The sequence below is a fragment of the Nasonia vitripennis genome, chromosome 2 (assembly GCF_009193385.2).
Source record: "Nasonia vitripennis strain AsymCx chromosome 2, Nvit_psr_1.1, whole genome shotgun sequence".
NCBI lineage: Eukaryota > Metazoa > Arthropoda > Insecta > Hymenoptera > Pteromalidae > Nasonia > Nasonia vitripennis.
In genome coordinates, this window is record NC_045758.1 from 101675 (window position 1) to 129443 (window position 27769).

Consider the following 27769-nt stretch of genomic DNA (forward strand, 5'->3'; position numbering starts at 1 on the left):
GTGGAGACGTTCTTAGCGCTGCAGGTACTCTCTATTCTCCTACGCGGAAATAAGGCGTAAGGCGTAACTGACTCGAGGCGAATTTCCTGTTGCAGCGGGCCGGCGAGGAGACGACGGATGGAGCTCCGCGAGTGGAGGACGAGTCAATGCCGGGGATAAAGGCGAAGGTATAGCTCATTCAATGAACCTTATAGACACTCATTCACTCGTGTTCCCCTTTGGTCGATTCGTTCGCAAATACAAGGCCGCAGCAGCGGCGATAGCGATAGGGCACGATTTCGTCTAATTGAAGTAACCACAAGGTTCCCGTGGTCCGCTGCCGCCGCCGCGGCTTCCTCGGGGCTGCTGCAGCGGGCGGCGATCCGAGGCAATCCCATCAAGCGCGATCGAAATGACTGCCTCCCTCTCGCATTTCCGCTCGCACGTGCCGCGCGGCGAGCTCGCAAAAAGGAGGCGGAGAGTTACGCGGGGACGAGTACACGATCAGCGCTGCCGCCGCGTCATTATTGCCTGGATCGATCATCTCTCTCTCTCTCTCTCTCTCTCTCTCTCTCTCTCTCTCTCTCGCCGCCTTCCCGCGTCCCTCTGCCTCGATCCGCGCGCGGTTTAATTGCGCCGGCGTCGGACACGTACTCGCTTCCAGCGGGAGCCGACGTTCGTCCGCGCGCGTGCTGCAGCCAACCGGGCGAATGAATAAACCGCTGCTGCTCGTAAATCGAGACGCCTTCGGATGAGTAGTTGAAATGTATCAACTCGCGCTGTGTGCGCCGGATGAGAAGTACGATTTTCCATTTCCATTTTTCAGTACAAAGCCATTCTTGGAGGCGGCCGCGCTCGCGATTCCTATCTCCGCGTGCGCGCATGTTGCATAATGCGAGCGGGCACCGAAGGCACCCCCGGCCGCGGGCCGCGGCGTCTCGCGCCATTACTCAGCCTGTCTCTTCTCCTCCGTCTTTTTGCTTCCTACAAGTAGTTCCGATGCGCGCGCACCGTCACGCTCTCGGCCGGTCGAGGCCGGGCTGATATGCGGGCCTCGTGGGAGAAGTTTAGCAGGCCGACCCTCGTCCTACGCCGGATTAAGAATGGAGCTGTTAGGTAGCTTCTCGCGAGCATTTTTCGGTTATCTGCATCTTTCGATGCAGCTCGGCGATCGCGCGAGATGCGTCGCCTATCCTCGCAGGAGTGCCCCTCCCTTCGGAGATGCCGAAAATTGGGCAGAGGGTGCAGCGCCAGATACCAGGTACTTGTCAGCCCCGTCCCCGTACCGGCGCGTGATCGATCACTCGGCTCTCGGGCCGCTGCTCTTGGATGGCGCAACAGCCGAGAGTCGCGTTCTGTTGCTTGCGGAGCTGCTCTCGTCCATTTACGATGAATCGCATTGACAATGGCGAGGTTTGTCGCGGCCGGCGGGATCGAGGATCACGGCGAGCGTCATTACCGAGGCGATTGGGACAAGTCACTCGATTCACTCGATTCCACGTCTGCTCCCGCATGCATCAGAGCAGCCGAAATTAGCCTCGCGGCACTTGGTTCAATAGTACAGCGCAGAAAGCCGAAGCAGGCGCGTGCGTGCGCGCCACTCATTTCAATACAAATTGTTTCGGCTGCAGAGCGGGATCGCCACATGTCGCGCATGTCGCGTATGCCGCGTCATTAACCGCGCGCAGCGGCAGTAAGTGGACGCGTCACGCGGCCTCTCTCTCTCTCTGTCTCCACATAAATACGCGCCGCTCGTCGATAATGACGCGTTGCGAGAAAGAAAAGCCCGCGGCCGGGAGGTACGGCATTTTCCGATTTGAAACGCCGATGAATATGTGCATTGCATTTTAGCGCGCCGGACGATCAACGTTTCAGTGCGTTGAAATATTAATCCGGCGGCATCATCGTAACTTTCATTGCGTCGTTCGCGTCGCGGCCGGGCTCCTAGCGCCGCCCCGTTATCCAGTCGGTTATCTAGTCGGCGGATGCAAAGAGCTCGCCTGAATAATTCGAAGCCTGTGCGCGCTCGCGGCATAAAAAGCAGCCCGGCCGCATACCGGCGTTTTCCGTTATTATTGCGCGCACTTCCGTAATTCATACGAGAGAAGGAGGCTCGCTGCATCTTGGCGTGCGTTTTCGCGAGTGGCCTTTTTACGCGCTCGTAAACGCGCGTAGGGCCGCCGTGTGCCTCCGATAGAAGCGGCCACCCCTCCTCGATGCCGAAGAAGAGCCGAGTCGGCCACTCATGCTGATTGCAGAGCGCCCCGGCTCTTTGTCCTCCGCCGTTTTCCCTCTCCCGCATTATCTTTTGGCGGCTCTTGCTTTTTCACCCGGCCATTTACTCTTATGATTAGCTCGCGGAGCTTTCGCTGATTATCCCCGTTAACGACTCGGGGACATGCCCGCCCGCGACTAATGGGGCCAAAACTTTCCGCGATCGGGCTTGTTGGATGCGCCCGAGCTACCCTGGCCGCCTTTTATTTCCCCGCGACGAGAGTTTTCCCGTTCCGCGCGCGCGCGCACATCATATCAGGGGAGGAACTGGTTTCGGCGACCCCAGCTTTTCGGCTGGCACTCGAGGCGCGTCCTGCTGCTGGAAATGAATAATCGATAGCGCCGTAAGGGATCGCCGCTGGAAGACGCTGCCGGAAGCCGACTTTTAGTTTTTATTGTGTACCGCGTCCGCTGTATTCTATCGGCCGAGCCGAATAGTTACGGCCGCAATATCAGTTTGTTTTTAGAGCGCGCAATATCGTAAAGTACGCGCGCATCCCTCGTCCATCAGGCGTCAATCGACCGCAATCGCGGGAATATCCGGACGTCGCGGCACAAGTGAGCGGCGTTTTCAGAAGCCGCCTGATGGGCCCGGCTCACGATCGCGCGGTGTAATCAACGAATTGGCCTCGAAAATTAACTCGCGGCAGTCGCTCGATTCGTGTCCAGTCCGGGCGCTCGCCCCCTATAGTCCCTGATCGCGCGCCGCTAAAAGCTGAAACGGCCGGCAGGCAATTTTCGTTAGGTCCGCCGGCTGCGCGCGGGGCATGCTAAACTAGGGTTGACGCGCCGGGCCGGGAGATAGTCTGCGTTTGTTTGTTTGTTTTAGTCCCGCGCAGCTCCTCTCTGCTTTTTATTCGGCCGGCCATAAATTTCGTCCTCCTGCCTTGCGAGCGCGCGCGCGCGCAATAAAAGACTCGATACGGGCGAGCGCTCCCGAAGCCTTTTTTATGTCTTTATTTTTCGCAGATGTAAATTTCTGATGCCGACCGGCACTTTTCCGCGAGGCGCGCGACGATCGGCTCGAGCAGCGGGGATATTAAAATTAGCTCGCCGCGAGCGCGATAAATGATCGCATCCGTCTTCGGTAAGTGCCGATTATCTCGAGGAGCTCGTATCTCTCTCCGGGCGCGGTCCCGCGACCCGGAGCGCGGGAGCACGGCCAAGTAAAAAGAAAGCCTGGCTATCTCGTCGCTGCTATCTGGCTGCTATTAATGCGCTCCAGCTCGTTCCTCATAATTCCAAGCCGAGAGCTTCCGGAGGCCTGCAATAACGATCGACGTAAAAAAGGGGTAGAGGAGCGCATCTCGGCACGCCGAAGCGAGAAGGAGCGGGAAAGACAGAGAGTCGAAACGTAAGGGAGTTAAAACGCGATCCAATTTCTCAGGCCATTGAGTGCGGCCGACTGCCATCTGTCTGGCGCGCCCGAGCTCGCCGGCTTTTTATAGGCGAAGCGTGAAATGCGCAAACAGAAGGTCTCCGCTCGCTCCTTAACATTTTAATCAAATGATTTCTCTATTAAGCGCGGCTCTCGGGGGACGCTGCCTCGAGTCCTGGTAGGTCGCGCGATCGGCGAGTCGGCCGCGCACGGCCGCAGACTAGTCAGATAGCTAGACAGATACAGCCGCGCGCGTAGCTACAGCGGGAGAGAGGGCGGCTGGCTGCGCGAGGGCGGGTCGCGGCTGGTCGATAGAGTAGCGATCGCGGCGGGGCGGGGGGGGGGGGGATGACTCAATTACACGCTCCGCCGCTCGACTGCTACGCGCGCTCTCTCTCACTCTCTCTCTCCCCCGCGCGCGATATCGTCTCTCTATCCGCGCACAGCATCAGTAGTTCAGAGATGAAACGGTCTCTCTTTATCTCTCCACTCGGCTTCGCGCGCCGCGCGCCGCGCACCGAGGGACGAAAGCTCCATCCGCGCGCGCTCGAGCAGTCTGGCTGCCTTCGCGCGTCTGTTCCGGCATTTTATAGCTCGGCTTCCACTCGCTGCGACCGTTGTTTTACTTTTCGCTTTTCAGAGCCCGTCCGCCTCGCATCGTCGAATCAATAGCGCAGACCCTCGTTCTTGCACGAGACAGAGAGACGAATTCGCTGGGAAAAGCACTGTTGCAAATTTAATACCAGTTGTAATGAGCGAGCCGAGCAAATTCTGAATCTGGTCGCACATACGCGATTGCAGGAATGCAGAGTCTCCGCTGCGCGCGTGCATCATTTATCGCGCGAATTAAACATAGATCTCTCATTTAGTTTACATACGTTCGGAGGCGAGCGCGCGCGAAGGAGCTCCCCGTATACTCGATTAATATAACCGCGCTCTCTCTCTCTCTCTTTCTCTCTCCTCTCTCTCTCCGCGCTCGGCGCAGCGGCTGCAGCGGGTATTAATTTTCCCCGATATCCCTGCCGAACGGCGAACGAGAAAATTCGTTCGATTATTCAGAGGAGCAGCCGCGCGCTTATACGTGCAATTTGCCTTTCGATTAGTCGCCGGGAAAATCAATTATGAGCGGAGCTTTTGAGCGCGGTACTTCCGCTCATCGGCGTCGCTCGATTATTCAGAGCGGTTCGTCTTCTTTTCGCTTGCCGAGTTCGCTCGACGAATCACGAGCTCGATCAATCGGGCCGGATATCGAAGTATTATATAAGAATTTGCATCCGCTGCTTGCACGGGGCCACCCAGAAAAGTCGAAAAGTCGAAAAGTCGAAAAGTCGAAAAGTCGAGCGAGGACGACACGCACGCGCGGCCGGAATGCAAAAACGAGCGAGGAGAGAGAGATAGAGAGAGAGAGAGTCCGAAAACTGAAATTTCGCATTCCCATGGGCCCGCTCGCGAGTGGGGGGACGATAATTAACCGGCGGCTGGTTTACCGCTTGTCCCGCGTGGCGCCCCGCGGATCCGGCTCGGAGGCGCATAAAGATCTCGAGGCGCGCGAGCTGCTCGGGCCCCTATAACACCTCCTTATAATTATCGGGGCGACAAATGAGCCTGCACCGGCTTATTTATCTCGGGGATTACGACCCGCGCTTCCGAGACGCGACGTTGTTCCCCGAATTGTTTCGTTCGAGTTGCAGCTCCCCGATATCTATCCGCCGGGCAAAATAAAAAAATAAAGGAGCACTGCGCTCGGTAATAAATTCGTCGAGGTCGGCGATAAAATAATATCCTCTCTCCTCTCTCTCTCTCTCTCTCTCTCTCAATCTCTCCTCGGCGACGTAATAATTTTACTCCCGGCCCGTCATCCTCTTCTCTCTCGGCCGCTCGGCGTGTGTACAGGTGGCAGCTTTTCATCGTGCAGCCGAGCCAGAACCTCTGCTCCTTCCCCCCCCCCCCCCTCTCTCTCTCTCTCTACCTGACGCCGCAGTTACGGGCGTTACGCCGCGGCAGATCTTATGCTCCTGGACAAGCGCGAATGAGAGGAGAATTTCAATTAACGCATTTGCATCGCGACCCCCCGCCTGCTCATTACGGCTCCGACCTCCTCCTCCTGCTCCTGATGGATAGGTCGATTACCCAGGCGAAGCAGAGAGAGAGAGAGAGAGAGAGAGAGAGAGAGAGAGCTGTATATTTATTGGAAACGTTCGCGCATTAATTGCACGTCCGCGCAATACGCGATGTCGGGATTGGGGAGGAAGCGCGCTGCGAAGCAGACGGATTCTCGAGTCTCGAGAGATTGCGTCGGGGATTCTAGGATGCTGCCCGCGCTTGTACGATTATCAGATGCTAACGGTACGAGGCGCTCGAGCCATCCTTCGTCTTGGCCGTCACACGGTCCGGGAAAAGACAGAGGGGAAAACCGCCGAGTCCAAACATACGGGCCGTCCTCCTCCTTCCAGGAACGACTCTCGAGTGATTCTCACCTGCAGCATTGTGCGTCGATTGATTGATTCGTGCGCACGGCGAAGCATCTCACTCGCGCGAGGAGCGTCCTTCGACTTGTCCCAGTGCGAGCGCGCACCTCAATTTGAAAAAGGAGGTGCAAGCGCGACGACGACGACGACGACGACGACGACGACGACGAATCGACTTCTGCCGAGGAGCGTAAATTCCGTCCTCGCTTTATAAAGTGCGAAAGCGGTTTTTCCAGAAAGGCTCGAATTTTAATGAGGCGACTCTCGCCTTTTTTCGACGGCGCGCGGCGCGAGTTGCTTATTTACGGGACGTTTATTCAAATTTCGATGAAAATTCGCGCGAAAAATTCACGAGGCAATAATACGCCGATAATCCGCAAACTACAGTCGCCTCGAGAAAAAAAACATATATATATATATATATATATATATATATATATATATATATATATATATATGTATATATCCTGCCAAATTCCCGCATTTATACGCGATAATTTTACGAGGCATAATTCAGCGAGCTCAACGTTTGCTCGGAGCGCGTATATGGTTTCGACGCGAGAATTTTTCATCGAGCGATGTTTATGCGGCCCGATCGCGGCAGCCCTCCATAAAAGTCACCTGCAGTCCCGCGACGCCGAGGATGAGTCGTTAGGCCGAATATTTAAAGGAAGCGACGAAACTCGGCTTCGGGGAAAAGGCCGTTTTTATGCCCGCGCGATTACGAGCGTAAGCGCTGGGGCCAGCCGAGAGGCAGAGCGAAAGTCCGCGGGGGGCGAATCGAGAATGCGTGTTGTGTTGTGAGAGGAGCCCGGAGAATAGAGTATGCCTCTCGAGCACCGCCGCTAAATCATCCTTGCTGTCATCGGCTTCGTTATCTCTGCAGCGAAGCTTTTTTCCACTTTTTTCGGCTTTTACGGCTGGACGAGCGCTGCTCGCTGCAAATTGTCGCGCCGGCTTGAACCTTCCCGAAGAGGAAGCTCCTCGGCTTTCATTATTGACGCTTAACGAGCTCAAGTGGCTTCGGGATTAATCCGCTTATCGGATTCTGATCCATCGGTATTCCTCGGCAGCATACACGTACAAAGCTTATTCGATCAGTTTGATCTGATTCCCAGTGAGGGACGAATGAACATTCAAAGGATGGAAATATAGCGCCCGACGTTGATAATTTCCAGTCGTAAATCCTAATGCAGCAACATATGGTAATGGCTCTTGGGGGAGGGGTGGGGGAGGGGTGGGGGACGGCCGAGGCAATTTGTGAAATGAATAGGCGCATATCACGTGTGTACAAAACGCTTCTATTTCCAAGGTGTGCCTCGGCTTGTCGAAGCACGAATCTTGGAATCTCCGGCGTTTAAGACGCAGTGCCTGATGGCCCTTGGATACGACCTAAAGACATGCTGACGTCCGAAGATAAGATCATAAAGTGTTTCACGAGAGACTAGTTTCAGTGTCTGCCTGCAGCCGGTTCCACGCACCTCGCGATGCTCGATTACGCTCCCAGTCATTTCCCGAAAAAGTACATCTTTTCCATAGAGGATCTCGCAGAGTTGATCGCTATTTGGGCGATTCGCGATCGAACGGAACGTTTCAATCCGGCGATTTCTCGAACGCTCGAGAGGGAAAGAGAGAGAGAGAGAAAAAAAGGCTTGAAAAGCCCACGTATCCCAGGCGCTCCCGCAGCCGCTTGTGCACACACACGCATCGCGCACACAGCCGCGCGAGTAAATTAACGCGCCTGCCTCCGCGGGGGGCCGCGTCACTGTCCCCGGCTAAGGCCGTCCAGCTCTCACACCTACATAATAGCTACACGCACACACTCGGAGTCGGGGAGAGAGAGAGAGCGGCTGACGGTCGCCGCATTCCTTCGCCACCGCGGCCGTCGCTGCACGGCTGCACCCTCTTCTCCTCTCCTTTCAGCGTCGCGTCTCTCCTTTTTCTCTCGCGCGCCAAGGAGAGGATTTCGAGAGGCTCTCTGTCACTCCGCGGGCGCGAGCAAGCCTTCAGCCCCTTTATCCGCGATGGCCGGGCGGCGGGATATGCCGAGATAAGATCGCCAGATTTCTCGCTCGCTACTCCCGGGGTAATCGTCGGGCCTCGCTTTATTCTCGCTTCGCTCCGCTCGCTCCCGTGTTCCTCGGCGATATTCCCCCCGCTCCGCGCGCGAGATTTAATTCCGCGCATTGTCGTCGTCGCCAAGTCAATCGCAGAGACGAATATGGGTGCGGAGCCGCCCGGGCCGGCCTTTGTCCACTCGTACAAAGCTAACAAGATGTTTCACGGATCAGCGTAGTGCCGAGAAATCAGATATAACGCGCTTATGCGGAGCGCGGAGGTCCTCGTGAGAGAGAGAGAGAGAGAGAGAGAGCGTCTGCATGGCATTAATAAATCCCCGGAGGCCGCGCGCAGCGGGCATGAGTTTCAGGAAAGCAAATCACCACGTTGCTACCTACTCGCCTGCGGTACGTTTTTATTGCTCCTTTTTCGCCTTCGCTCTCGCCTGCTCCTTTCCGAGCCCGGAGGAAATTAAATTCCATTTATTTGTTGTCACTCGCATCTCGCCGAGGCTCTTTGTGCGTCGCGGCTGTCGAGCGCATTAACGATGGCCGCTTATCGAACATTCAATTATCCGCGAAAAAGGAACGCGCGAGTCTCTGCTAGGCGAGTCGCGGATTTACGAGTGGCCGGCTCGCCCGTGATTAATATCGCTCGCGCTAAGAAAAATGAAGGAATAAAAAATCAGCTCGCCGCCCCGCGTTGCCTCGACGAACGTCCCGCTGGGAGACAAAATTTGTCTGCGGGAGCGACTTAAACGCCTCTTTCGTCGTCGTTATTTATCGGGCCAATGATTCATTTCCCCGAATAAAAATCCTATTTGTTTTCCGGCTCGCGCGCGACGTTAATTTGCCTAATATTTCCCCGTCGCTCGGTGCCGGAATTCTCCGCATCCTCCGCATCCTCCGCATCCTCCGCAGTCTCGATTGAGCGCGTTGGCTCCGCGGAACTGATTATCAGCAGCCCGGCATTAGAGGCCCCCGGCTCATTACGCTCGGCGCTCGCCGCCTTAGTAATCTAATACTTGGAGTGCGCGGAGGGCGGCGCGCGATATTACGCGCAATATTACCAATATTACGCGCAATGGCGCATTATGCGCGCGGCACCGGAGACCGCCTCGATCATCGCTCGCATCGCACCTGTGAAAGTAAATCGAGCCGCTCGCGATATTGAGTCATTTGGGCGGGTGCAGCGCGCGACTTTGTTATTTGCGTTGCTGCTGGACGCGCGACGCTTTTGAAAAACCATAAATCCCACGATCGTACGAAATTCACTTCTACTGATTGATTTATGGATAATATACAGCGGATAGCGGGCACGCCCTAGTCGGCAGTCCCCCCGCTCGGAGAGCTAATCGCCCGGCGGCGAAATAGACTGCATCATCGTACATACAAATCGAGCCGCATAAATTAGAGCGGATCGTAGCGAGCGTTTTACGGCGCCGCACGCGCGGCCTTTACAGCCCCGGCGCAGTTTAATTCTCCACGGGGATAGATGCGCAGGATCCGAGTGGCGCGTAGCTTCTTATGTGTACACACTACACACTACACACTACACACTACACACTACACACTACACACTCTGCACTCTACACCGCGCGGCGTCCGTAAATCAGGGATTACGGGCCAGAGTAGAGGGACGACTGCTGCAGCTGTAAACAGTTTAATCTCGGCGTGCGCCGGCCGATCAGTCAAAACAAGAGATTCTTCACGCTGCGGGCTCGAGATTTATCGCCGGGGCATTATCATTTTACGGCGCCCTCGCCCTTTCCCCTTTCGGCCTCGCGGCTCCAGCAGCCAAGAGAGAGAGAGAGAGAGAGACTTTATTTTCTAGCGACGACAGACAGCGGGCCGTTGTTGACCCGTCGCGGGCACGATCCCGCGCACCTAGCGCCTCGCAAGTTCCTCACTAAGGGCGCACCCGGGCCAGCTTCTACTTCCGCCTCGCGCCGGCTTTCTTTTATCGGCTGCTCGGATTTTATTGGATCGGGGTATCGGCTCATGAATAAAGGGAGGCGCTGTCGTGGGACGCGTGCGGCACAGCGATGCATAAACTTGTCGCTGCTGGGGCGCCGGTCAAAATTGAACGGAGCGCGCGCACGTCGCCGAAAAGCTATTGAAAAGCGCGGAGTTGGCCGCTGGAGGAGACGGCGCTCGGGAGCGAACGAAGCGGCACAGCTTGCGGCCGTAATACGCGCGGAGCTAGCTCCCAGGAATGTTAACGCGCGGCATTAGCCCGCGCGTATCGGCCGGGCGGGGCTGCCGCGCCGCAATAATTCCGATAACGCAGCATGTTGTCATGTCGAGCGGCATACGAAATGTCCTCTCCCCTTCGCTCCTCCCGCCGCTGTTCCCTCTGCGCAGGGAAATCCGGACTCGAAAGTCGTGTCGCGTCGTTACACTCGCGAGCGAGTTCCGGGCATCGCGGGGCCGCGCGTGGGCCGCGGTGCCGGCTGGATGTGCAATTGCGCGCGAGTGCGGCGATTACCCGGGCCGTGCAATCATCGAGCCGGTGCTTACGGCAGCCGTTGTAGGTGGGCCTTGCGCCACGACTGCGAGAGCTTTTTTACGGACGCACCGACTTTCGCCACGCTCCCGATCCGCCGCGACTCGCATACGCGCATACGCGCATACGAGTAGCCAGGCCATCCATCGTCCGGTCGAGCGAGGGCCCCGAGCCGCACACACGCTTTAGTCTCGCCGCCCTGTAATCATCGCCGAGTCGGTGGCGGCGCTCTCGCTCTCGCTAATTATCTTTCATAACACTCCTTAGCCTCGCGCTTAGCTCCGCGCCTAATACCTGCTCCCTTAAGGGCAGCTCGTCATTTATTTGCATCGTACTCATCCTGCGGACGCGGGCTACCTGTGCGCCAATCTACATACTCGCGCTTATTAGGCCGCGAGAGACGAGGGGAGGGGCTCCGAGGCTCGGAGGAAAGCTCGCGGCCGGCGTTCAATTTTCCCGGCGAAATCGCCCAAGAGCACTTAATCGCTCGGCCGCAGAAGCGCCGGCAATTTGCCAGCTTTGCCAGCTTTGCCAGCTTTGCCAGCGGGAATGCAGGCGAACGAGGTCCGTTCGGGCATTCCCGGGAGATGCTCGCGATCGGCACAGTTGGCACTGGAGCCGCGAACCCCGGCAGCTAATCCGACCGGCGGAGTCAATCGGGGACGGAGGACGGAGACAATGAGCAAGGAGACAGTCGCAGCCCGGGGGGAGGCTAAGTCGAGCTCGAATAACTACCGAATCTCGCGCCAGACTTTCCAGCTCTGCCCTCGCTCGGCTCCGAGCTTAATCCCACCAATTACTGCAGTCGCGGGCGCGTCTCTCCGGCTCAAGGGGAGAAAGCCGTAGCTCCGGCGGCCGACTCTTTTACCCCCCCGCGCCACGGGCCAAGATAACAGCGCCTGGGAGACTAGACTATAGTATAAACGCTAAGCTGCCCTTCGACTGCCGGAGCTTTTTCTCGCTCTCCAGTGTACGTGTGTACCGGCCGGGCTGCTGCGGCCACGCGCGTTTGCTTTACGGGGGGATTACTCCGCGTTACTCCGCGTTACTCCCGTTGCTCCACGATACTCCACATTACGCCACTCGCGCGCGTTACTTTCCCATTAGACACGGTTCATCCCGCCTCATTGAATTTTTCCCGACTGGGCCGCGCACTCCCACAGCCGTATACACGTGCCCGCCCGGCTCGCGCACTAATTCGCGCCAACGTCCGCGTAAATCCGCTCACGGGCCGTTCACGGGCCACTAAACCAGCTCGCTGGATCGCCGTGTCATTAGACTGCGCGGGCATCGGGGCTCGCGGAAAATGACGCTCGTACGATTATTACTACTCGCGAACTGCGCCGAGGGGTCGAATCGGCCGCAGGAAATCGGGGCTGCGCCGATCCATCATCGGCGTTTTGACAGAGTAAGGCGATCGCCTCGCTCGCTCGCTCGCTCGCGGCGTGTTCGATTTCATCGGCGGCGGCGGCGGCGGCGGCGGCGGCCTGCTGTCCCTTTGCTCAATCCGAGCGGGTTATTTTCTCGCAACAGCGTTTATGAATTCCGGCCCGTGCGTCTTTAACGATCGGCTAAATATTTCTCCGGCCCGATAAAGTCGCGCCGCCGTGCTCGCTCGGGCGCGAGCTGCGGAAACGCTCGATTCTCAATGCGTGCTGGGCTGAAAATAGACGGGAGGCTTGCGTGTGCGCGCGGAGCCGGCGATCGAGTCGATTTTATAGCGAGCGAGCGAGCTGTGTTATTCCATTACCAATGACTCGTCCTGGCGCAAGAGCTCCCGAAACGCGAGGAAGACCTGCAATTACGCGCTCGGAATGCAAATGACAGTTTTATTGTTCGGCCCTCCGCAGCGCAGACGCGTAGCCGCTCGTTAGGCGGCTCGGAGCTGCGAAATTGGCAAAAAACGCATACGCGACTTCGTATAATCTTGGGCCGTGTAAGCCGAAAGGAATCGGAAAGACGGCGGGTTCGAGCGCTTTTTGCGCCAAAATTTCGCGACAGTTTTTGCGGCGCGGCCGAAGAGCCCAGCAAATAAGGCGGCCGCGCGTGCGAGAGCGAGGGCTCGTAGTCGGCGTTCTTAAACAAATTGTATCTTGCCGAACGGGCCAGTTCCGTCTGCCGTCGAGGGCCTTTGTTTCTCCGCAAGCAGCTTGTCGCGCGCACGCAACCGCACACATGTGCCCGCGCAGCTCGAGCCCCGAAAGCACGTGATTGACGGTCCGCCTGTGCGGTGTCGTTTCGCTCGCGCATTGTGTTGCACTGCCCGAAAATCCCTCCTTGTTATTCCTGCGCGCTTAACAATCGTGACTGCGCTCGCGAAAGGTATACAGGTATACAAGTACCTGCGCGCTGCACACTACACACAAAGGAGTCGAGAGAGAGAGAGAGAGAGAGAGAGAGAGAGAGAGCCGACAATGAGCGCTAAGCAGAGTCGCGTGACGAGCCGTGTTTTTTTCCTGGCTGCATTCGCCTAGGCTCGAATTTCGTTCTTTGTTCTCTAATTTTCTCGCGGAGCAGCTTCTCCGAGCGAAGAGACAAACGTTAGCCGAGCGCCGTAAACTGATGCAGCGCCCGAGAATTTGGAATGCGCGATTTTTCTTCTCGCGCGCAACTCCTCCGAAAAATGGTACGAGGACAAACTCGCGACAGGCCTGCTCTCCGTTCCCGCAAGGCGCGCACGTTGCTCGCGCGGTTCATACGTTTATGTTTACGTTTACGAAAGGCTCGAGAAAAGTGAGGAGCCGAAAGGGGACGGATAGGGTTTCACGAGCCGCGCGCACCAAAGTCAAAGGATTTTTTATCTTTGATGTGGCGGGGTGCGTCACGAGCCGCGACTCTGATCTAGCACTGTTTACACTGGAGCGCGCTGTATCGCAACGTAAACTGTCTCGCTCGATGGATCTACTGCGTAGTGCGTGCCCACTACGGTTTCACAGATGCATCGGTTCTTCTCAAAAATGCTTCATGCCGCGAGTAGGCCGGATGAAAGGAGTCGTAAAAAGTTTTCAGCGCCGGGAAACAAGTAGGCCGAAGTTGATTGCAAAGAGTAGCGTGCTTATGAAACGCGATGCCTAGATCGTTTGATGAATCGCACGATTTCCTCGGCACACAGTGCGGATAGCCCCTGATTTTCCCCCCGCGGTGCATTGTGCACCAGTAAAACGCGCAGGGCCAACATGCTGATCAACAGCTTCGTAATAATTTATGCCCCATTTCCCGCGGCCCCGGCCGCCGAAAGAAAAATCCCGCCGAGGCCGACTGCCGCAGCACGCTCGAACGCGGCGAACTTCAATAAGGACAGCGCGCGCATTCAATATAATACACGAGTGCACGCGTCCGCAGCGAGTATGCATATCCAGTGTGTGCGTACGGACGCGTAATGACGGGCCGCGCGCGAGCGCGATCACTGCCAAGCCGTTACTTCCTCCGCGCTTTCCCATACCGGCAGGATAATGCGGCGAGTTGGTATAGGCCGGCGCTGCATTCCTCGGGCTTTATTCGTCGCGGAAGCGCGCGACGAAATATTTTATCGCGCCGAAACGAGCGATCATTACAGCTGAATTTCACGAGCGCTTTCCGCTGGGAACTTGACCGAGCGCGGCCAGCGGAGGCTGCTTGATAATTTACGAGTCGGCATCCGAGTTTCTGACGAGAATGACACAAGTCGCGCATCGGCGGCCATTATCGCGCGATCGGAACAACTGCTCTAACTGCTCCAACCTGCTCGGTAGCTGGACCGGACAAAGGGAACCGGAGCACTGCCGATGCAGTTGTGTAACGTCCGACTGGGAGCTGGCGCGCGACAAGACGATTAACGCGCGCGCGCTCTAAATTCTATACTATACTAGCGTATAAGAAGTGTGGTCCTCTGGGAGCGGCCGGACGGCGCGCACGTAATTCGCCTCGGGAGCCGATCGCGCCGAGATGCTCGCGCGGCCCTCGACTGCGATTGCAGAGCAGGACTTTCGGAGGTGTCGCGAGCGATCGCGCATACCTGCAACACGCCGAGTGCACGAGTACGAGTAAAAGCTCGCTCAAAGCCGGGCCGCCGCCACTTCCGCCCATTAGCGCGCGGCTATTCTTCTCGCTCGACGATGCAACGCGGCAGCAGCCGAAAACCGCTCGAGAGCCGCGCGAGGGCCGCGCGAGGGCCTCCAGCTGCCTTCTGCCACTGACCATTAGAGCCGCCTGTGAGAAAGGCGCGGAAGCGGCGGGCTTGTTAGCGTTATAGTTTGCGCGCGGCGAACGAGGGCATTAGGCCTAATCGGCGAGCCGCGCAATTAGCGGCCAACGAGCGAGACAGCGCGGACGGGGGCGGCCGGTCCGCGGGAGGCTGCGGGCTCGGAAAATCGATAGCCGAGATGACGGCTGTCAGCGCTCTCGGCGGCCCTCGTCCTCCGGGAAAAATGGCAGCTGCCGGCGCGCGGACACCTGCCCTGGCCCCCCGGCCCTCCGAGCCCGCGGGGCACGGTCGCCGCGCGCACGCGGACGCGAGGCGGGGCCGCGCGCGGCGCAGCCAACTCGCAGGGCGACTCGCGGGGCGGGGGCCGGCGCGGCTCCGCCCCCCCTCTTTCGTCGCCCGGTCTCTTTCGCTTCTTAGCTGCGCCGCCGCGCGGAGGGGGCAGCCGAGGGCCACCCCGCGCGCGCGCGAGTCGAGTCGGGCCGCGCGCGGCTCAGTCTGTCCGCTGCTGCTGCCGCGAGCCCGCGGCGCCTCTTCTCAGCTCGCTGCCGCGGCGGCCTCGCGTCTCCATCCCTTCCCCGGCGGCGGGTTCTTTGTGCCGGCGCGGCCCCCGCCCTCCGCGCGGTTTTTCAAATCGTCGGGGCAATCGTCGCCACCCTCCTCTCGCGCTCGGCAGTGGAGAGCGCGCGGCCCGGCCAGACGCCCGCGACCAGACAGTGCTGCTCCGCTCGAGGGAATACGCGCGAGTGCCGCGAAGCAGCCGGGAAAGCAGCCGCGAACCAGCCGCGAACCAGCCGCGAACCAGCCGCGATCCAGCCCAGCCGAGGGTTCGAGCGAGCGCAGCGAGGAGTGCCGGGCAGCGGCGGCGCGGCGGGTGTGATGTTGCTGGAGTCGCGCGCGCTCGCCGGTAGGAAGCGCAACGGCCTGACCCTGTCCGCCTTCGGGGCCGGATCTCCAGCGAGCGAGGAGGACGAGGAGGACGAGCGGCCCCAAGGCAAGATGCAGGCGGAGGCGGCCGCCGGGGGCAGCGGCGCCGTCGCCGGGGCCGCGGCCGCCAGCAGCGCCGGCAGCTCCTCGCCCTCGCCGAACGGCAGCCTCCTCGGCACCAGCTGCGGCTCCAACTCGGCCAGCCGGCAGTGCGCCACGGACTTCAGCATCGCGGCGATCATGGCCCGGGACTCGCGGGCCGCGGCGGCCGCGGCGGCCGTGCACGCCGGCCAGCAGCGGCTCGCCGGGCCCAGGCCCCAGCAGCTCGGTGAGTCCGACCCGGCCGACAAAGAGCCGCCCGCTCGTGCAGGTAATAGCGGACCCGCGGCGATCAGCGCAAAGGCCGATGCGGCGATCGATAAGCGATGACCCTTCGGCTTTTGTCCGGCGCGCGATTGACACGCGATTATAGCACGCGCGCGAGCCTCTCCTCCTCCCCGCTGCCCCGGCGACCTCGAGCGGCTTCTCTCGCATGCGGATCGATTTTTCCCCCATGACTCTTTAATGCCGCGCTCGCGTCTGTCTGCGTGAATTACCGCTGGCGTGCGATAAATTCGCAGACGACTCCGAGGAGATTAGTAATGGATCGGGCCGCGCTGCGTTTTAAATTAATTGAATCGCGCAGCGAGTTGCTCATCCGCTCGGAATAAATATCGCTGACAGGCGTGGCTCGAGTGTTAAAGCGAGCTCGGCGAATTACGAACGATCCGCGCAGTCATCGAGCACATCTAAATATTCAGCGATAAGAGCTGCAGCGCGCTGCCGTTTATTTTCGCTTTCTCAATTATTCACGGGCGCACGCGATCCGTGTCGCGGTAACTGCCTGAATTACCCCGGCGGCGCGCGACTCTCGATGAGATTGACGCAATCGAGATGAAATTCGTCAATCGAAACTCGACGGATAGCCAGCGACTCGAGACTCGGGGATTGGCGCGAGGGTGTGACTGCGGCCTGAAAAAGCAAAAGTCTCGCGAACCCGCGTACAGCGCTTTGTAAACAAGCTCGCGATCGGAGATAATACAATATAACGAGTGCGCACGCAGCCGCAGGCCCCCGAGCTCCCGAGGAATTACTCCCGCCGTGGGCGGCTGCGTAGGAGTCACGCGGGCCTCGGCCCGAGAATGAGCTGGGACTAGAGCTGTCGGGGCGGGGGGGGGGGGGGACAGCTGGACCCGGCGCACTTAAACGAGCGTTGACTCTCCAGTCTCCGCACTCGGCGCTGCACGATGTTTTCTAAATGGAGATTCGAACGGGCCTTATTATCGTCGGAGGATACGCGAATCCTCAATGGGCACGTGCTGGGCCCTCTCGGATCCGCCGATGAATATGCAGAATGAATCGCTGAATGAGTCGATGCGAGTTTGAGAGATAGGGAGAGAGAGAGAGAGAGAGAGAGAGAGAGAGAGAGAGTTTTTCCGGTTTCGTCGATGAATATGTATGCGCGGCCTGTTAGCGGGCTTGTTTAATGGCTCTCCAGCACGGTCGCGAGCAAGTATTTTACGATTTACGGAAAGGCTCGGGCGTCGTTTTCAACACTTTCGGAATCCAAGGCTGCTTCTCACCTAGACTGGCGATTTTCGAGAATAAAAGTGACGCTCGCGGGACGACTTATTTCGAAGGCACCGAATAGCTGGAAACGCGTCTCTCTCGAAAAGCTCCCGAGTTGCTTTGATCTGCAGCGGCATTGAGACCGGCAGCACGTGTGCTTTTCATCCGCGTCGTAAACTGCGCCGCTTTCCTCCCGCTGTGCCTGCACGCCGCGGATCGATGCGCAATTTACCGCAGCTCTCTGGACTTTTCAACCGCCAGACCTAGATAGCATTCTTCGCGTCTATACACGCTGCGCTCTTTATCGACCAGGCCGCGGCTTTCTATAGAGCCGAGCGTCTCGGCGCCTTTTTATCCGCGGTTCGAAATTTTCCGCCGAGCGAGACCACGGCTGCAATTAGCGCGCTCTCGAGAGCCTGTCGATCAAGACTCGCGGAATCGGTCGGTTTTCCGTGTCGCGAGCGCTGAAATATTTATGCGGCTGCGCCGTTTCCCCGTCGGGAATTTTTAAGAGAGTCAAAACGCACATCAGCCTTGCGCCGCGCTCGGGTAATCGCGCACGCTCGAGTAGAGCCACTCGACTCGAACACGAGGGATCCTTATGCTTGTCAGGTAATGTTATTCGCCACGCCGCCGCGGAGCCGTTTTATTATTCATCGCTTGTGTTATTTTTACTGCCGCTCGCCGCGCTGTGCACTTGAGCGCGCGTCAACTGATTTGCCGCCGCCGCCGCCGCCGCCGCGACAAGAGCCCATCTATAAATGCAGGAGCCGGCTATATTCTCGGCGGATTATGCGCGCGCGTGTGGCTGCAGCCCGAGCGGAGTTTTGTCGCGCGCGCGCGCACACGTGCAAACGCGCGTACATGTATCTTTCGAGCGGCGGCGGCGGCGGCGGCGGCGGCCGTAACACGGGGAAACCATAATAAACTTGGTAATGGGCAGTTACGAAGCTCCGGGGCCGCGAAGCTCGCGCGTCAGGTGCCGGCTATCAATTTGGGCCGAGGAATTAATTGCCCGTCTGGCGCGCGCCATCGTGCTCCCGACGATGCTGCTCCTTTTGTTAGCCCGCCGCGGATTTCGGGCGCCTCTAGTCGAGCCGATTACGCAGCTGTATACTAACTGCGCGTGTGATTGCAGAGCGCGAGCCGAGCGTCTCCGGCGTGGGCCGGACCCCGACGCCGGCGCAGCAGCTGCAGGAGTCGCCGTACGAGCAGGACACCGAGCCCGAGGCCGAGGAGCCCGGCGGCAAGCCGTCCTCGCCGGTCAACCCCCTGCTCCAGGAGCGCTCGAACTGCGAGGAGCTGAGACACGTCGTCTGCCACCTCGAGACGAAGGAGCTCTGGGACAAGTTCAACAGCCTCGGCACCGAGATGATCATCACCAAGACCGGGAGGTTAGTGCAGGAGCCCCGATTTATCGGCTCGTCGCGTCGGCAAGGGTTGCCGGCGCGAGTCCCCAATCCATCATTGTGTCTCGCGTCCATACTCCGCCTCATCAGGCCGGCCCGGCAAAGGACTCGGTCTCGCGCGGATCGATCCGCAGAATTGCCGCGGAAAAACTCGGCTCCCGGCCGAGCGACCCGAGGGAGCATCGCCGAGCGCGCCTAATTAGATCTGCGCCGGCAGCTACAGCCCGAACAAAGTGATAATGAACCGCGCCGAGCGAGCTTGGCAGAGGCGAGAGTGCGGATTAATCCATGCACTTTGCCTTTGTCATTTGCTTGATTGCGGCACGTCGGTAGCCTGGCGACTTTGACGGCTGGCTTTCTTTTTAATGGATTGAATTGATTTGAGCCTCGAGCGCGCGCACGTTATCATCGTTATGCGACTGGCCTGCAACAAAGCTGCTTTTCATACATAAATAAAAGCATCGCCCGCAGAAGGACGGGTGAATCCGCAGCTACAGGAGATAAGATCGGCGGGTGTCCCCGCGTTTTAGTGGTCGGCCCAGCGGGATGTCCGACACGGTATTAATGCGGCCGGCTAAACCCGCTCTCTCTCTCTCTCTCTCTCTCTCTCTCTCTCTCTCGCGCGCGCGCGCGCGTCCGTCTGCGGAGCCCGCAACAGTCCGCGCATGCACTGCTCTCCCGGTGGCGTACGCGGGACGACGACTACTGAAAAAGCGCGGCTCGGATTTTAATACCTCGACTTTAACGGATCTCTCCGAATTCGATTAATCCATCATCGTGTATAATTGAAAAACACGCCCGACAGTCTTCTGCTCTCGATTAATTTGCGAATACCCGACCAGGTTTTTCGTATTTTCAATTCTTAACGTCCTGCAGAATCGATCGCTCCGCCCGAAGAGGTGTATGCATTTAGAAGAACGCGCGCATCCATATGCCAACGCCGCGTCGAGGAAACATCTCGTCAAACATGCACCGGGTATTCGACGAATAATAATACTATTAGAGCCCCCGCCGAGTCTCGCGGAGAAGAAGGCTTTTGCTAAATAACCCCTCTCCCTCGAGAGCCGTAACAGCACGCGATACGCTCCCGCGCGCTCGCCGCGGATAATGCTGATTAAATGTCATTACGCTGAGCGCAGCCGCGCATCGCAAAGGCTCTCAATTTGTCCTGCGTACAGCCCGGTCCTCTTGACTGTTGCAGGCGGATGTTCCCGACGTGTCGGGTCTCGTTCAACGGGCTCAGGCCGGAGGGCCGCTACGCCGTGCTGATGGACATCGTGCCCGTGGACGAGAAGCGCTACCGCTACGCCTACCACAAGAGCTCGTGGCTGGTGGCCGGCAAGGCCGACCCGCCGGCGCCGGCCAGGCTCTACGTCCACCCGGACTCGCCGTTCAGCGGCGAGCAGCTGAGGAAGCAGGTCGTCTCCTTCGAGAAGGTCAAGCTCACCAACAACGACATGGACAAGCACGGCCACGTGAGTCTCCCTCTCTCCCTCTCTCTCTCTCTCTCTCTCTCTCCCCCTCTCTCTCGCTCGCTCGGATCGCTCGGATGGGGCGAGTGCGCTTAGTATGCAGGCGGCTGCAGCCAGATTCGATTAGCTCCTGCCAGACGCTCGTCAGACCGGCGATCAATGAATCATCTCGCGGGCCGTAATCGGCCTAATTCGATCGGCGACGCGCGATAATGCACTCTGATGCGGGCTGCATTTCCGGCAAAAATAGAGAGCTCAGACCGACCGGCCGGTCCCCGCGGCTCGAACCGGGGAGAAAAGGCGCGACGCGCGCAGACGGTTTTACCGATGCATTATGAAGCTGCTAATCACGCGCTTTTCTCGGCGACTGTCGGCCCGAAATAGCGCGCCGGCGTGTGCAGCCGGTAACCGAATTACGTTCGCCCGTGTCTCGCGCCGCGCCTCGGAGGGGCTTTCTTTTCGCGGCCCCGTTACGCTGCGCTTTCGGCTTTTCCGATCGCAACCCGATTAGCCGCGAGCCCTACAGACAGGCCGATCGCGCGCAATTATGCAGCGAGGCAATTATGATACTCTGACGCCGCGAGACACTTGATTATCCGGCAGCCCGTTATTTTTGTCAATCCTGATTGACGTTCGGTCCGCTTCAATGTTTCAGCTGGTCCTGAACTCGATGCACAAGTATCAGCCGCGCATCCACCTGGTGAAGCGGCCGGAGGCCGGCAACTGCGAGCCCATCGAGGACCTGGATCGGGAGCCGCACAAGACCTTCATATTCCCCGAGTCCATATTCACGGCCGTCACCGCCTATCAGAACCAGCTCGTAAGTTGCGACAGCAGCGAAATTGGCGGCTAAATTGGCGGCGAAATTAGCGGCGCAATCGACTCGCTTAAACGCGACTTTTTAATCTGCATTTTCATGCCGTAAATCACGTCGAGAGTTACGAGGGGCGCGCGTGTCCGGGGAAAAAGGAAAACAAAGCCGGGAGGGCGCAAAAAGAGCATCGGGCTTCATTTGCACTTGTGTAGACAAGAGTCGCGAACGTTTCGAGCGCTCGGCATTATCATATTTCACGATACAGTCGTTTCGGTCGCAGGCGGCGGCCTGTGTGGTCTCCTCCCCGCCCTTCCTTCCCGGCCGCTCGTTCTATATGCGTTTCGGAAGGCTATGCGCGGAATCTAGCTCACGCGCGTATCCTCACACGCGCTCTCGGCTGCTGCGACAATGGACGAACGAGGCGGCCGCGGCTAATCTGCGTGTCGTAAAGCTGCTTTGGCTTTGACTCGTGCCCGCGGTATTTGCGCGCTGTTTTCGCGGCGTTTTCGCGGCGTTTTCGCGGTACTTTCGGGAGCCATCGGACAATAGACGCCGGGCATGCTTCTTGCCCTCTCGCCTGCTTTCCTCGCGCCTCCTCGAGCGTCTCCGGTAACGCCGCGGATTATTCGCCCGGTCGTATCGACTTTCAAGGCGAAGGGGACTCGGCTCGCTCGGAACGGCGTGCGCGGGTGGTCCTCGCCACCCTCGAGTCGCGACGCTGGAGTGGGGCAGAGAGCGAGAACGGAGAGCGCGCCGCGCGCTGATGATGATGATGAGGTGCGAAGAGATGCCCCCCGGCAATTACCTACGCCGCGGATATCTTTCTCGCCACTCGCCGCGTCATTATCGTTCTCTCTCTTTTTTTAATCTCTCGCTCGCTCGCACGCGAGGCTGCCGGTCGTTCCTCTTCCGGTGGCGACTTTTATTTTGTCACAACTCTCAGGGCCTCGCTCTATAATTACGCCGACAATGCGGCTGCCCCAATATGCGCTGTTTCTTGTCTCGCGGGTCCGCGCTTCCAGACTTTTGCAGACTTTTCCAGACTCTTCCAGACTTTTCCAGACTTTTCGAGACTTTCCGCCTCCTCCGGCGGCTTTCGGACTCGTTGGCTGGCTTTTTGCGCGCCACACGCGCGACGCTCGACTCCCATAACTCATAACTTAACTGCTCCGTCTCCTTTCTTCCTCTTCCGTCGGCCTCGGCGTCGAGTCGCTGCGCTCTCTTTTTCACACTCTCCCGCAGCCGCCGCGGCCATAATGGGCTGCCGCTCCGCTTTTTGCCGGCATAACGCATACCCATCTACTTTCAACGCTTTCGCGAGGGACTTTTTTGCGCGAGAGGCCGCGTCAGCCGACAGCATCGCCAGATCGAACATCAGCCGCGAATTTTCCTCCTTATTGCCTGCCTTGGGCTTTTTGCGCCGCGCTTTTTTGCTCGCCGAAATAAAGGCAGATCGCAAACAGGCGACTCGCCTCACTAGCGGAGACGTATAATTCCCGCATTACTCTTTCGCTCGGCTCGCCGCGTCCTTAATTACGCGGCTTGCTTTTTCCTTTTCGACTCCGCTTGTTTATCGCGGCGTCGTCGATTTGCCTATCCCGATTTCCGTCGCGCCCAACTCGCGCTTTGCCTATCCCGATGAAATACGACTACAAGTCCGCGCGCTTCAAACGCAGCGTGTAGGCCGGCTCCGCGACATTGTTTCGACTCCGTGTTTACGTTCATCATCCGGAGGCTGGGGCGCGTTGGAGCCCGGCCAGAACACGGGCACACGGTAACAACTAGTTTTTCCCCCGAACTGGCGATTATAATACCTCGCGATATCGTGTTCCCGAAGCTCGATCACCGCGGCTCCCTTTCGAGCTCCGAGCGGGCACAAAAAGAGAGCTGCAGGCGTCGGCGAGAGAAAACATAAATAATCGCGCTCAAATGAGACAGGAGGCTCGGAGCGCGAGCGCGAGGGGAGTATATTACAGCTGCAGTGCGCGCGCGCGCCACACACGGCGACTGCCGAGTGAGTAACGTCGGCAAAGGGCGCGAAGCCGAATTCGAATCTCCGCGGAATGGAGACGTGGCGCGCAATTATTTCATCAAGCGGCTGTAAGAAGAGTCGTAGCTGCGGGCTCCTCCGCTGCAGGCTCGGCCGTGCGCGAAGCCAGCGACGCGACCTCTTCAATGAGCGTGTCTCTATTAAATCTATTTTCGGCGGGCTCCGCGTCTCGCGCGCTCCCGATCACAGCGCCTCGCAGACGGAAAAGCCGGCCGGAATCAGCGCTAACGAGAAACAAATCGGCAGTACTAGCGGCGCCGATTTCCATCGTTAATCGCCTCGTTAATGCGAGAGAGAGAGAGAGAGAGAGAGAGAGAGAGAGCCTCGAAATATCGATCGGAGATTATTGTCTCGAAAGGCAGAGAGCGAGGGCGACTCCTCCGCACTTCCGTTTAGCCGCGATATTAATGATGCCGCTTATAGAAAGACTCGACGAAACGGCCTTTCCACCGCGGCTCGCTAATTCTAGAGGCGCGTACATAATAAAATCCAGCGCGAGTCGCTCATTTTCGACGCCTGCGAACTGCGAGGCCGGCTATTTATTATCGGCGTTATTTATTATCGCCGGCCGCGTTCTTGGCGCAGGGTCAGCCGCTCCTGTCAGCGTTCCGAGCTGCGAGCGCTCGCCAGTGCGGCCAGTGTAAATCGCTCTGGGAAAGCGGCCAAAACGGCGTCGCGAGGGAGGTCCTCCGGGAAAAAGCCGTCGGTGGCCGCTCTCGAGGCATCGGTCGAGCGCAAAAGTCCGCGCAACTCGGAAGGAATAGCTTGGAATTTAGCAATCGATAAAGGAGCGCGTGGCGGCGGCCAATTACGGGAAGCTGCAACAAAGCAGTTTTTGACGTCCTCGTTCCAAGGCAGAGCGCGGGAGCGGTAAAAAAACACTCGCGCACATCTCTCGATCCCCTCTCGGCTGCGAGTGACGCACGGAGTGGCAGTGCAACTTGTAAGTTTGTTTGCTCGGTAAGAAGATCGGCGCGGCGCGGCGCAGCGGGAAGGAAGTGCAAGTTTAGTAGTGGCACATCCATAACCCAGCTGCTGGGTGGTCCAATTACCCCAAGGTTTCGCGCTCCGCGGCAGCACGTGCATCGCGCCGGGTAATAAGACACTCGAGCGCGTCAAAGCTGCGCTGCAACAGTCGGAGTAGCGCGCCGGCTTAGCTGCCCCTCCCCGCTAAAGCCGCTCGCTACTCTCTTTCACTCGGCTTTGGTTACGATTCCACTGACATCATTAGCCAAACATCTGGTCCACTTCCCCCGCAGCCGGTTTACGAGGGCCGCTGCTCTCTTTGATCGGGCGAGCTTTCGTCGCGCGATCGCTCTCTCTCTCTCTCTCTCTCTCGCTCTCTCTCTCTCTCTCGCTCTCTATTCCTTCAGCTGAGCGTCGCAATTCCGTGCGCGAAACCGATAGCGCTGGCTGGCCCGTTACTGCTTCTGCGTTGAGGAGGAAACGATCGCACGAGCGAGGCTTTCCGATATCCGTATCGACGAGCGAATCCTCGAAAATCCGCCGCGCCGCGATTTCTCGGCCTCGAGTTTCAAAGCCCTTGCGCGACGAGTTATACGCAAGCTGCAGGTACGATGTTTTGAAACTCAAGATCGGCCGCTTCCTTCTTCGGTTCCTCCCTTGACTCGAATTTCGACTCTCCTCCGCGGAGCCCTGGGTGGCCGGCCGCCGCCTACACGCGCCGGGTTCGCGCGGAATTTTCCGCAAAAACGCGCGCGCTCGACTTACGGAAGCGTTTAGTCGTCCGCGCGCTCGTAACGAATTCCTCGCTGCGGCGGCGGCGGCGGCGGCGCGATTTTAACGGCCGTAAAACGCGATAATTGATAGTCGAATGCGCTGCCGGCGCGCGCGCGAGGCTTGTCATTAGGCGGCTCGCGCTTTACGGCCGAGCGTGTGAGAACCGCGCGATTCTTGGGTGGCAGAGAACGCCGGTAAATAGATCTCGGCTGGCTGCCGTTTTCCAAATCAATTCGAGAGCCGGAGGCGCGCTAATTGCAGCCCGCTAAGTTTTACAGGCTGCTCGTCGATGAGCTCTCGCTCGCTGCGCAGGGCCATTTTGTTTACATAAATCTCGCCGGTGCAGCGCGCGTGCGCAATCAAAGACGAGCACGTGCGTCGAAATTTACTGCTCCCTATTTAGACCGATCTCCGCGTCGGTGCGCCCGACATTTATTCACGACCGTGTTTGTCCCGTAAAAGGGAAACTGCCGCAGCCAAAGCAGCCAAAGCAGCCAAAGCCCGGCTCAAACGGAACGCTCGAGCTTTCGAATAAGACGCGGGGCGATCGCCCTAAAAGAAAATCGCGTCCCTTCAAACGGAGCCGCAGCGGGGAAAAGGCTCTTTTACGAGAGTCCTCGTCGGGCAATCGTCGAAAGGGCGCAGAAGCGAAATACAGAAGCGCCCCCGCGCTAATTTTACGAGCCGTTGACTCCGGATCGATGCTCCAGGCGTGAAATTTCAAACTGAAACTGCGCCGAGTTACGAGGTCGCCCGCTAGTCCACCCTTTCTTTGTTGCAGATTACCAAGCTCAAGATCGACAGCAATCCCTTCGCCAAGGGCTTCCGGGACTCGTCGAGGCTCACGGATTTCGAGAGGTTGGTTCAATTATTTTCTCTACTCGCGGCACCCGTCCCGCATCGCGACCATAAATCTCGGAATGAAAGAACGAAAGCATGTCCTCGGAGAACCATTAACATACCTCGCTTCCGCAACGCATCAATATCCCGCGCGCGCGCGCGCACTTGTGAAATCATCGTTCACCGCTCCGTCATTTCTCACGCCCGCCGAACGAGCAGCCGGCATAATGAAGCACAGTTACCCTTACAGGGAGACGATGGAGTCGATGCTGGCCGAGCAGCAGACGCTCAGGTTTCCGCACCGGCTTCCCTTCGAGATGGACCAGCTGCAGTCGGCGGCCGCCGCCGCAGCCGCCGCGGCCGGCAACAACCTCAGCCTCGAGGAGAAGGCCATGTGGGCCGCCCGCTCCCAGATCATCCTGCGCGCCGCGGCCGCCGCGGCCGTCGGGCCCTACGCCCAGCTGGTCAACCCGGTGCTCGTCTACCCGTCAGCGGCCGGGACCAGCCAGCAGCAGCAGCAGCAGCAGCAGCAGCAGCTGGCGGCGAGCACCGCGGCCCAGCAGCAGCTCTGGTGGGCCTCGTCCCTGGGGCCCACCCTCTTCGCCGCGGCGCACCACCAGCAGCAGCAGCAGCAGCAGCAGTTGGCGGCGAGCACCGCGGCCCAGCAGCAGCAGCAGCAGCACAGCCCGGGGGGAGCGGGGCCCGCGGCGCCGAGGCCCCTCTACCCGGCGGCGGCGCTGAGCGCGCTCTCGGCGCACCACAGGTTCTCGCCGTACCCCAGCCCCAGCCGGACGACCTCGGCCTCCTCGCTCAAGTCCGCCACGCAGATCGGCTCCTCGCGGCGCACCACGCCCTCGCCGACCGACAGCCTGTGCAGGGAGGCCCAGGACCTCTCGCCCTCGTAGTCGAGGACGGCCGAGTCGTCCACCGGACAGTATTACTGACTCGAGTGCTCGGTGTGTGATTCGCCGCATTATCGCTCTGTAAATATGTGCATCGTGTAACCGTGTAAGCCCCCGCTGGGGAGCAGCCCGGGGCAGCGGCTTCCGACCGCGAGCTTTGCCTTGTACATAACACACACACCCCCACACACACCCCCACACACACCCACACACATATATCGTGATCGCGCGGCGGAGGCCGCTGCCCGCGAAGCTGAGCAGCGATTCCTGTACCATAAGCCTGTATATTTTGTATCGAGGACTGCGCATTGTTATCGTTATCTGTGTCGAAGGAGAAAAAATCTGTCGCAAAATGAATACTCCACGCCGCTTCGTCTCTTCGCTACATTATTGTTTCCAGAGATTTTCAGCGTTATCGCTCACTGCACGAAAGCTGTTGGGAAGGTCGCGGGAGAGCGAATTGTGGAGTACCTATAGCGCATTGAGAGCGTAGCCGGTGTCGAGCGAGCTACTGCCATGTACATATAGCTGTAAGTCCCGAATAGAAACTCCGCAGCGAGTATAAAAGCGGGAGGGCGGCGAAGAGTCGGGAGAAGAACTGAAAGCGTTTCTCGGACTGTCGCGACCTTCGCAATTTTCGCCTTTCGTCCGTCGTTCGAACGAGATTTACCAAGTGCAATAATCTATACACGATTTATTTATAAACGAAAACGAAGATGGAAGCAATAAAATGAGTAAAACAACACGATGACAATCCATTTCAACCCGTCCCCCCGTCCGTCTCACGCGTGTGTTTGCGGGAGGGAGGGAGAGAGAGAGAGAGAGAGAGAGAGAGAGAGCGGCAGACAGCGGAAAAAACCGTGCAGTTAAATATGAATCGGCTCGAATTGACTGCTAAACTTTTCACGAGCTGCGTTTTTCTCCCCGACCCCCGCATGCATATGCATTAGCGCTATAGCCGCACATCGCGCACGAGTCTCCTCTGTGCAAACAGCGCCGCTGCAGCGCGGGGCTAGTCACGAAGAGCCGAGCGCGTAATGACCGCTGTTCCAGCAGAACTCGATATTTCCGGCGCTGAATAATCGCGCAAGCGCGAGCCGGCCATGCATGAAACAATTTTCCTATCCTCGCGCGCCGGCACGTCAGCGCGAAGGAGCCGGTGTGC

General features: G+C 58.6%; 2 protein-coding genes across 2 annotated transcripts; both read left to right on the top strand.

The window, feature by feature from the left end:
* The first annotated feature begins 6 nt into the window (after nucleotides 1–6).
* On the top strand, nucleotides 7–27347 carry LOC100117976 (T-box transcription factor TBX20-like). The gene is made up of 7 exons (XM_031923644.1): nucleotides 7–24; nucleotides 96–167; nucleotides 18516–18771; nucleotides 19988–20261; nucleotides 20914–21078; nucleotides 25644–25720; nucleotides 25941–27347. Exons 3-7 carry the CDS (start codon nucleotides 18749–18751, stop codon nucleotides 26605–26607), a joined length of 1206 nt encoding a protein of 401 aa, XP_031779504.1. The 5' UTR covers nucleotides 7–24; nucleotides 96–167; nucleotides 18516–18748; the 3' UTR covers nucleotides 26608–27347.
* Nucleotides 15331–16299, top strand: LOC116416178 (glycine-rich protein 1-like). Its single transcript, XM_031923646.1, has one exon. It carries the CDS (start codon nucleotides 15722–15724, stop codon nucleotides 16196–16198), a length of 477 nt encoding a protein of 158 aa, XP_031779506.1. The 5' UTR covers nucleotides 15331–15721; the 3' UTR covers nucleotides 16199–16299.
* Nucleotides 27348–27769: the final 422 nt, after the last annotated feature.

Bases quoted from the DNA above. Each gene is read 5' to 3' on its own strand.
- LOC116416178 (XM_031923646.1), top strand. From the start codon at position 15,722: ATGTTGCTGGAGTCGCGCGCGCTCGCCGGTAGGAAGCGCAACGGCCTG.
- LOC100117976 (XM_031923644.1), top strand. From the start codon at position 18,749: ATGATCATCACCAAGACCGGGAG. The intron at 18,772-19,987 runs GTTAGTGCAGGA...TGACTGTTGCAG, and splicing joins ATCATCACCAAGACCGGGAG to GCGGATGTTCCCGACGTGTC. The intron at 20,262-20,913 runs GTGAGTCTCCCT...TCAATGTTTCAG, and splicing joins ACATGGACAAGCACGGCCAC to CTGGTCCTGAACTCGATGCA.